Source organism: Tupaia chinensis, unplaced genomic scaffold (genome assembly GCF_000334495.1).
Source record: "Tupaia chinensis unplaced genomic scaffold, TupChi_1.0 Scaffold141943_1, whole genome shotgun sequence".
Classification (NCBI taxonomy): Eukaryota; Metazoa; Chordata; class Mammalia; order Scandentia; family Tupaiidae; genus Tupaia; species Tupaia belangeri.
This window is the reverse complement of record NW_006201797.1, coordinates 476,227-487,423: the sequence shown is the minus strand read 5'-3', so window position 1 is coordinate 487,423 and position 11,197 is coordinate 476,227. Positions and strand designations below refer to the sequence as shown.

General features: G+C 40.3%; 1 protein-coding gene across 1 annotated transcript in view; it reads right to left on the bottom strand.

The window, feature by feature from the left end:
• PRTG (protogenin) overlaps window positions 1-10,630 on the bottom strand; it is a 154,595-nt gene extending 143,965 nt beyond the window's left edge. The window contains exons 1-2 of the mRNA XM_006163294.1: window positions 10,498-10,630; window positions 9,157-9,459 (exon numbers count right to left, since the gene is read on the bottom strand). Of these exons, the coding sequence (XP_006163356.1) occupies window positions 9,157-9,459; window positions 10,498-10,630 (436 nt within the window). The remainder of the gene's footprint in view (window positions 1-9,156; window positions 9,460-10,497) is intronic.
• Window positions 10,631-11,197: the final 567 nt, after the last annotated feature.

Below are 11,197 nucleotides of genomic sequence, written 5' to 3'. Positions count from 1 at the left end.
TCCCTTCTCCTCCATTCTCCTCTTGGGATCTTGGGCACGCACGCACATGCGCCCGGCGTGAGTTTTAAGACACCGGGTCCAGGACACAAACCGCGGTCGACTACGTGGGAGTCCAGCAACATAGCCATTACGCTAACTGCTGGTTCCCAAGAATTTTTTTTTTTAGAGGTTTTTGCTATAGGGCGCATGCGCTTGCCAGACAGAGAGAGAGAGAGACAGAGAGAGAGAAAGCGAGAAATCACCCCCCAGGGGGAATGGCCATGCCACAATCCCTTCTCCTCCATCCTCCTCTTGGGATCTTGGGCACGCACGCACACGCGCCCAGCGTGAGTTTAAGCCACCAAGTCCGGGACGCGAACTGCAGTCGAATTCGTGGGAGTCCAGCGACATAGCCATTACACTAACTGCTGATCCCTGTAGCAGAATTCTTTAAATACAAGAAAAAGGTAGGTTCTTCTCTTCTATTTCAAATTGAGAATCTGTTTTACTTCAAGTTCTTTCTTTTGATCTACTCCAAGAACCTTTTCTCTCTCTCTCTCTCTCTTTGTTTGCTATAGGGCACATGTGTTCAGTGGAGAGAGACAGAGAGAGAGAGAGAAAAAAGAAAGGGAAAGCGAAAAATCACAGCCCACTCCCTCAGGGTGGTGGCCACACCACAATCCTTTCTCCTCCATTCTCCTCTCAGGATTTTGAGCATACACACACGTCGATGTGTTTTTCATGCCGCCAGGTCTGGGACCTGAATTACAAAGGTGGCCATGTGGGACCCAGTTGCCTTAACCACCATGCCACTGGCTCACACAAGTACCTTCTGAAGCAGATCGTGCTGCACCTGAAGTTCGGCTGGCTTTGCTCAGCAGCAGAACCATTCATTAGAAGACAGTCCCTGGGACCAGCAAATGGACTCCCACATGGCTGTCAGTGACTCAGAACCCAAAGCCAACGGCCTGAAAATCACACCAGGCACTTAACTGTGAGTGCCATAAATCCCAGGAGGATAATGGTGGAGAAGGGACTGTGACATACCCATCGCCCCTGGGGGGGTGTGATTTCTCACTTTCCCTCTCTCTCTCTCTGTGTCTCTGTCTCTCTCTTACCCCCTCTCTCTGTCTCTCTCCTGTGTGTAGGCTCACTATGGCAAAAACAAAAGCAAACAAACAAAAAGACAGTCCTTCATCCAATCCATCTCTACTTGCTGGTTAACTACCAGCTATTACTGGCCTTTGCAGATCAACCACATGCGGTGACAGTCATAACTTGTACTGGTATGAACAGGTCACCAACCCTGACTCACAAGAAACGGCAACTTGAGAAAGATGCAGAGTATAAAACCCCTGCCCATACTAATAAGTAATGTTAAAGATTTCAGAAACAACCACTCAAAATTTTGCTTCCAACCTTCCGTGTGTTGGTCAACATATGGGTCATCGGAAAAGTCATGAAGTATTTTTTCTGTGCAAAAGTGCAGAATACCTTTCCAACAACCCAATACTTGAGTGTCCACTGCTTTTTCCCTTTTCTCATCCCTGCTGCCCTCTGGACACCTATCATCCTTACACCACTCTCTGCAGGAAGTTAAACTGCTTCTGTCAAAATAAGTGTGGATTAGCTGAATTAACTGATAAGATTTCTGTGAGTCGTTCACCTAAACCACCACCTACCCCACAGCAAACGTCTCTGGGCTCCTGACATTATTCAGATTTCCTTCTCTCTGTGCCGAGTCCACAGAAGAGTCTCTAACATTTGCCACACATGACGATTCTTCATGTCCTTTCAACTATGGTGTCTATCACATCAAGAAAATAAAAGGTAGGGCCAGCAAGTGCCATGGCTGTTAAGGGGCTGGACTCCTACATGGCCAACTGCAGCTTAAGTCCTGAACCTAGCAACTTGCTTCCTCACTTTCTCTCACTCTCCCTCACTCTCTGGCTTTCTCTAGTGAGTGTATGAGCCCTACAGCAAATTAAATAATAATAATAATAAACATAACTAAACAAATCATCCTTTAAAAAGAAAAGGGGAAAAAGCACTGAGTAAACAGGTTAAATGGAATTTCTGTTTATTCTCTGGCCCAATATCCCCAAGAAAGGAGCTTAAATGTTGAAATAAAAATGAATAGACATATATAAGGATGATTTTTTTTAGAGTTTTGCCATAGGGTGTGACTTGTCAGAGAGAGGGAGAGAAAGAGAAAGTGAGAAATCATCCCAATCTCTTCTTCTCCTGGGATTTTGGGCACACGCACACATGCGCCCACCTTGTTTTTCAAGTTACCTGGTCTGAGACTCAAACCCTGGAGTCAGGAATGTGGGATCCAGCATCCCAACCACCATGCCACCTGCTGGATCACAAGAGTAAACTCTTATTAATAACAGTTTCCAATGTACTGTGTGTGTGAAAAAGGGATGGAGAATCACTATCAGTCCATCTTAGATGACCCAAACACATTTGTTTTAATCAAGCTTCTTTCACAATTTTTAGTTTTCCAAACAGTAAGTTGATTTTATATATACACACACACACACACACATATACAAGGTAGAAAATAAAGGGTAAGACAAACAAAAACTAATGCTCAGTGTCACTTGGGGAAGAAGTTTTCTGCTACTTTCATTTGAAACAGCAATGGTTCTCAACCAGGAGTAATCCTGCTACCCAGGGTACATGTTTTGGTTGCCACTTTGGGAGGGGGTGCTGTTGGCATCTGGCCAGTAGAGGTGAATATTGCTACACATTGTACAACATACAGCCCTTGCAACAAATTATCTGACACAAATGTCAACTGTACCAAAGCTGACAAACCCTGAGAAATCTAGTCCACAGTCAGAAATATCTTTTTTGGGGGGACCAGCAGTTAGCATATGGCTATGTCACTGGAGTCCCATGTAATCGACCATGGTTCGAATCCCGGACCCGGTGGCTTAAAACTCACGCCAGTTGCATGTGCGTGCATGTCCAAGATCCCTAGAGGAGAATGGAGAAGAAGGAATTGTGGTATGACCATTCCCCCTGGGGGGTGATTTCTGGCTTTCTGTCTCTCTGTCTGGTGAGCTCTCAAAAAAAAAAACAAATTTCTTTTTTTTTTTTCCAGGAGGGGGCGGTGTGAGGGTAAATATTGGCAGAGCAAAAGATAAGCCACTGAGGTGATCACATTCTGAGTAGTACTGCAAGATTTACAAAATAATAAAAGACTATTCTGGAGGATTATTCTAGAAAAATATTCAATGTAGTCTGTATAAATAAGCATGATTACAGGAAAAAATACTCTTTCAACACTATTCTAGATAAACAAGGATTTACCATAGTTTTCTAAGCTTTCCAAAGAAAATTTCCTTTCCATCAGTCCTAAAGACTAAACCCAGTGCAGGGACCAGCAGTTGGCTTAATAGATATGTCGGTGGACTCCCACATAGTCAACCATGGTTCGAGTTCTGGACCCAGTGGCTTAAATTTACGGCGGGCATGTGTGCATGGGTGCCCAAGATCCTGAGAGGAGAATGGAGGAGAAGGGATTGCGGCGTGACCATCCTCCCTGAGGGGTGATTTCTCACTTTCTGTCTCTCTGTCTCTGTCTTTCTGGCGAGCGCACGCATACTATAGCAAAAAGCTCTCCAAAAAAAGACTAAACCAGTGCAGATACAAGTCTGAAACCAGAGTAGTGAACAATGATTACACTCTCAACAGTCTAGCTTACTACAGATGCACACACACACACACACACACACACACACACACACACAGGAAGGGCAAACCCTCTAGAAACTGAAAAAACAAACATTTTTAATTCATGCCTTCTGCTCAGTCCATAAGAATTTGGCTTTTAAAGGCTCATCAAAAGTAGTTTCTGAGAACCAAAGGTTAAAAAAGAAAACAAAACAAGGAATGCAAAAGTCAGGAAAGTACTTGTCAGATTAGTGTCAGAGACCTCTGTGAGGATGACGCCTTTATCCTCTGCCTACAAATCCCTACAGCACTTCACTTGGCTTCACCATTACGGCCACTGAAGGTAATTTAGTACATTTTTACCATTTTTTTAGATCACCATTGTCAATTGTTTATAGCTCACTCTGTGCAAAGTACCATGTAAGGGAAATTGCAAATATTGCTTCAATTATGGTAATTCTATCTTTCTCCTCCTTTCTTATTTATCAACATTTAAATGATGGGCTTAAAATGCTTTAATACAGAATTTGGACATTATTCACTCTCAAAAGAACTAAAATATTCTTGAATGACAACTTAATTTGGGGGCAATTTTTAGGATTTCCTTTTAACTATCTCAGTAATTATAGCCGTTTTTAAACTTTCAGTAGCATCCTCAACAAAATGCCTATCGGTTATGTTCCATATAAACAGGAATTATCAGTTTAAAAGCTGAAAGTAATCGATCGTGACTGAGCCACTCTGTTTATGTGAGATAAAATTATCTCAAAATTGTAGTCAAGAATATCATGGCTTTCAAAAAGTAACTTCACATGCATTTTATTTGTTAACTGAAAGATTCCTTTAAACTAAAACCCTACCTAAAGGATTTGTGTTTTTGCTCTTCTTTTAACTTGCTCTTCATCAACAGGCCCAGCTGTGAATTTTGGGAGCAGTGACAAGTCCTTGAGTAAACAACTGCTGAGTGAAACCCTTTCTTCTGAGTAATCAGAGGTCGTTGACAAAGGGGCTACATACCAAATATCCTTTCAAAATTCTTGTAAGAAGTGGGGCAGAAATAAAATAAATAAATACATGTATATGCTAAGGAAAATTATAATCCTACTCCTCTCTGGATTCTGCTTTACTTAAAACACACACACACACACACACACACACACTTTGAAAAAGAGTGAGATAGTGTTACAAGTTTCCGAAATGAGAAATAATCCCCACTAATCAAGTACAAAGTGGAGAAAAATAGTTCCATTACTCAAAGATTATCAGGCACCTGATAAACAGAATTTAGGTAGGGCATGTTTAAGAACCCAGCATCACTGAATGTGAGCCTGTAAAACTGTATGTGGAACTTTTATTGCCTGGACTTCACTTGGGTCATTTTAAGACAGTCGATTTTAAATTGAACATATACTTTTGAACTATACCCTCTCTTTCTAAGGTGATTTTTCTTGGATCCCAGAAAGCATCAACTGAATCTTATCTATAATGTTGGCAGATAGGTGTTTCTAAAGATCTCAGTTCTGCTTTATTTTTTTCAAAACCAAATTACTTAACTTAACGTGTAACACTTGAATCAGCGCAGATAACCGCTAACAGCTTGAAATAAGCAGACACAGGTAAGAGACTATCATTTACAGCATCTATGATTCCCAATAAACAGGGACGATGTGGCAAAATCTTGCCTATTTTGGGTCCAGGATTATTAATAAAATCCAGAAATCTAAGCTATAGTCTCAGTTCTTATCATCCTCTTTGCAATATACCACTTCCCCTTGTTTTCTTCTCTTCCAATGTCTTTATTATAGTTTCACTCACATCTCAAAATCAGCTTTGGATTATAATTTGTGCATCACACTTTAAGAGAAACCACACCCACAGAACAGTTTTTCATTCATTTAATTTGAAAAATTAAGTTTTCATCTTAAACTGAAGTGATAAACATTTTCTTTATGAAAAACAATCTACATTCTTTTCATGGAAATGATTACTGCTACTTCAAGTTACAGAGCTGCACGTCCTAAACAACTTTATTGATGCCAAAGTTAACCTCAAGATTTGGAAGGAAAAATTCACTATAAAGTTACAATAACTCCTATGCTATTTCAGCTACAAATGCTCACGTAGTTGTTTTTTTGTTTTGTTTTGTTTTGGTTTGGTTTTTTTGTACCCAACTAAACAGTTGTGAGAAAAACTAAGAAATATAAGCTGGATTTATGTCCCCTTTCCCTCTATCCTAAGACTTCAATTTCCACCTTTTATGGAAAGGAAATAAACAACTAGCTTCCTGTTCAATCACTAGCTTACAGCCAGTCTTTTACACATCACAGAGCACAACCCGCCTCCTTCACTTCTCTCAAATGTCTCTTATCTTAATTTAAACTTGTTGAAATATGAGACCATTTTACCACTCCAAGATTTTCCTACAAAAATCTGTCTTACTTATTTCAACATTAAGAATGCAAGAAACGTCAGAATGTCCACAGATTTATTCCTAAAATATTTATACTAAAGTATTTATATAACAAAGACTTAGTACCCTATCAAAGTGAAAAGCTGACATGTCAAAATTTAAAACTAGTGAAATTAATAGGAAACGGTTTAATCTGTTCTTACTATTGTATACAATTAGAAAAGGGCCTTCCTACTTCAGTTCTCTGTTTCATGTTTTACATAAAAACAGCTAAAATGGCTATCAATTAGAAGGATTACTTTTTTAAAAGCCAAATATTACTTTAACCCTATACTTTCCTTTAAAAATGAGATGCCTTAGCAAAACTGAGAATTCTTTTGTGCTTGGATGAACAACAGGAAAGCCAAGCCTCCAGGCCTTTGGGGAGGAACCTTGTCCCTGCAGCCCAGCTCTGATGTGCTTGGGAGATAAGGCTGGTAGTGACACTTAAGGAAAGGCCTGTTCACATTTGAATTTCTGCATTCCTCAAGAACAATTCCTGGCAATAACTAACTTTGCAGAAGAGCTACATGAAAGCTTTGGCCAATGAATGAGGGTCATCTGCTCTTTATCACAAGGGTAAACCTCATCCTGGCCAGTTTCTAACCTTTTAACCCTGTGAATTCCTAATTTACACATGAATAATGGAATTCTTGCCTAGAGTGCAACTTTCAGCTTCTAGTTCCTAAGTTTAAAAACCAAGACTTGATTGCCTGTGTGTTAAAAACCTAAAACTCACACGGATTCAAGTTTTTGATTTCCAGGTACACGATACAATTTCCAAAAGACATACTTGCTGACAAAATCTTTGACTAAGAAAATTAAAAGAACACGCATGCACCCTGCTAATAACTAGGAGAGAGCTGGGTTAAAAAAAAAAAAAAAAAATCAGTAACCAGGAGAGAAGTATTGAGAGCTTAAAACAACAACAAAAACAGAATGTCCACTTAATGCCTATTCTCTCCTGTTTAATATGTGCAACATCTTTACCCTGAACACAGGATAAAGTGATTTGAGCCTCCCTGTGACAATGCTTCTTAGATATTAGAACTTTGTTAATTCAGAATCTCTATGAAATCTCATACATCTAAGGAAAAATCTAAACCTACCATGCATTGCTTATTTTAAATCCATACCATGGTTTTCCTAGCAAAATATCTCCTTTGCCTTAAATAAAATGTGCACATATGAAGAATGTGGTCCCTAGCTGATTACAACTGGTATTTAATAGCAAAGCAATGTATTACATAGTTCCATTGGAGAGTTTTTGATACTTAAAATATAAAAAATTGCTTAACTATGATAGCCATCAAAATAATTTACATTTACTTAAATATTTACTGTTAATGATCATTTTCATAAGCCACAAAAATCTAAAGATACTTTAAAAGCCAGTATTAACATTTGTTTATTACACCTATCACACACCATTCCAACTTTATTTATGAAGCTAGAAAGTTCTGTGAGTTTTCAAAGCGTTTCTGGGAGTCCTAAAATTCTGTCAGGCTTCTCAGGAGGTCCTGGAAACCATGTGTGGTCATGACAAATGCTTCATCTTTTCAAGGCCTAGCCACACCCCTCACTCCCCCTGCCTCTAAAAGGTAGTACAAGTTACTGTTCCTGGGTATAAAAACACAAGATTTCACAGTCTCAAAAAGACAGAAAATTACAACTCTGTAGAACAATTTTACATTAGACAAAAAAAATTAAAAGATCAGAGTAAAAACCACACTGCTCTGAAAATGATACTATCCAGAAAAACCATTACTTAATGGGAAAAAAATATTATTGGCCAATGATTACAGCAAATAAATAAATAAATAAAGAGAAGAAAGAAAGTGTATGCTGTTCTTTGGTGAGGGCAGTGGTGGGGTTAGAACTGGAAACCTCTAATTTTCTGGCATATTTCCATATAAAAATACTTTGGCCTGCAATTTATTTTTTTTTTTACAATCATTGTTGTACATATGAAATAAATGACTAACATGGCATAAACATAGCCATGAAACATTACAACAGTTAGTTACCTAAGAAATTCCTCCCAATAACTTCCTAAAATTCAATTGTATAGACCTTGAGGAAGCTATTTCCTCATTGCCTTTATCTCATGAACTCTCTCTTTCTACTGTTCACCTTGTAAATGATCAATTAGCAAAAGCTATCGGCTGAGGATTAACAAAAAGCATGCATGTAACGCTATTATTAGAAACAATTTTGCTTTGTTTGATGTTTCAAGATTCCAAATTCACTGTAGTCCTGAATACTGTCTGATCACCTGAAGACACAGAAAGCCTCCTCAGGAACAAGGAGTTTACTACCTGCCCTAGACCCATCTTCACACTCAACAGTTACCAGGCCTATCACCAAGCAATGGATCACTTGAACAAATAATTGATCTGATAGGGTCGTTAATACAAAGAAAATCAGGACACAGCAAACTTTATGACAACTGGAGGAAAAAGTAAGCAGATCTGGTTTCAGTCCATTAGGCATAATATGGAAATAGCCTTAATCTCTTTTTATCTATTTCCCTCCCAGCAGGAAAAGACTAGGAAGACTTCAAAGGCTTGGGGAGTTACTGACCAATGCCCTCTCTTACAATTAAAAAGCAACATGGGTGATCTAAAAGCAGTCTGAGAAATAGAAGGTTGGGTTGTAACAAAGATTTAGCACTCAAGAGCCATCTACAAAGTGCCAAGATCTGCTTGTGATTGTTTTCAGTCAATTACTAAGTCCGAACATTGGGGACTTCTGTTGGGTTGGCTGGCCGAACTCCTACACCCAATGCTTAAGCATGAACCAGTTTAAATTTGTGTAAAGCTACCTCCACAGGTTTTATTTTACTTAGTGTTCGCAACCTAACTTGATTTTTGTTCCCAATCATTCATTTGAACTTTGATATGGATTTTTCTCAGATTTCTCTGTATGCCTTAACATCAACCATTGTCTCTAATAAAAATTTTTATGCAGCTTTTTTGTTATATTACTACATCAGGAAATCACCATAATGTAACAATGAAAAATGTCCAGAACCAAGAACTTACTTGATAAGGTCAGATGAGCTTTTTGACTAAGAATGGCTCCATATTTGTTCATTGCCAAGCACTGATAAAATCCTTCATCAGATTGCTCTCCTCTTCTGCCTTCCACCTCACTTATGTATAAAGAGCCATTGAAAAGAACATGGATCCGTTTATTTTCAGACACTTTTGCTCCATTTTTCAACCACGTGACCTTAATAGGAACTTCTCCGTGGGCTTGGCAATCTAAAACCACTGGGTCCTTTCTCGTGACAGTTGTGTCCTGTGGCTCTTGTATGAAAAAGAGTTCGCTAAAGCACCATGCTCCTATAAGGGAAGAGGGAGAAAGGCATGTCCAGAATTATAGGCATCATATCATTTCTTCACACATATTCAGGCCACCATCAGACCAAGCTTAGCAACCCATCTTAGCTAACTTAGACACACCTTAACATCTTACGTTTCAGCCAACCTTCTCAACAAGTCCAGAGAAATCGCCTTCTATGCCAGGAGCATAGGAAAGATTTTAGTAACTTCTATCCCCCGGAACATTTCTGTTCTCAAGTTCCTTTCTAGAGTTTCAAAATCATCAGGAAAACTCATGGACACAAGCTGTTCGCAACTTTTACAAGCTTGTCAAAAAGATCTTGAACAGAGTAAGTCGTAAAAGTCTAATTTTACAAGAAATCATTAGCAAAACTCCAACTCTGTGAACAAGCGAGTTTATTTCCTTGTCCCTTGAAGTGTTTTTAGAACCCTTGGCACCTCCTCCTTTGGGAAGTGCGTTTATCTCTTGTGACAAATTACAACTTTGCATTTTTCTATCTCCCCTTTTTTACAGCAGGGACTCTGTCTTCGCCTCCTGAAAGAAATCCATTTACTTAATTTCTGCAGAGCAAGCTAGGTATTTAAAGGACAAACAATAGACTCTGAAAAGTTGGTAACTCTTGCTGCTTGTACTCAGTGGGTGATCGGATTAGGAAACTTTTATTTCACTTTTTAGAACTACCAACTGTTGGAAAAAATGCGTGACTAATTGGTCCTCACTGTCTAATAGGGATAGGAGATTGCTTAATCAACCAATACACAATTTTATCAGAGCAGAGGAAAGGCTTTATCCTAAACACACACGTTGCCCCTGGACCCCTCTAGGATAAAGCATTCGATGACCAAGTAATACTTCGTCACCTCAGGCATTCAGCGCCAAGGCCAGCTAAAGTCGTGCACATTGACTGAGACAGAACGAAGAGTTAGGAGCTGGAGAAAATGTTTCACCTTCTTCCTAATCATTTAGAATCCATGATTACAAATCCTTTGGGAGTGATTTCTGTTTCTCATCAAGGCAGGTCCTCGGAAACCTCACACTCCGGGCTCCCAACGCCCCTTGATGTATGCCCAAGGCGACGGGAGCCACCCTAAGAGCCCCGTGCAGGGCAGACCACTCCGGAAGGCGCCCATTGTGTTTCTCAGTCACATCTGACTTTGATCCTTTTCTCATGCTAACAAAACTAACTCCTCGAGAAAACAACGTTAAGTCCAGCGTTGGTACCCTGTAAACGAATAACGTAATCCGTTCTCCTGCACACCTTTCCCTATTCCCGCTTCCTACGCCCATCCCACATTCACTTTACACATTTTTCTCTTGGCAGAATATGGAGGTGAAAAAGTGAGCCACCCAGTCTAAGTTTGCTCCAGGCTAACCTGGAGTTTGAAGGAGCCTTCAGGTCCCTACACACCGTAAAGTAGGCCCTGCCCCAAAATACCGAGTGGCAGGAAATAAATCCTGTTTAGACACCTTCTTCCCAGCTTCGGGCGCCCTTTCTCGCTTCCCTCCCGGCACACGGCGGCCAGGAAACCGCCAACCTCCTCTTCACAATTCCAGTTTCCCATCTCCTCGTCGCTTGGTCCGGCTCCCGGAAAGTAGGGGCGACCAGGGTGTGACCCGAGCCCTGAGTTCATCCATTCCCTCCCCAGGCCCCGAGCCGTGGGCACGGCGGGAGGACGCCCACAGAAAACACAGAAAGTCGCGCGGAACCGCGGCGCCCCCCGCGCGGCCCGGCCGCCA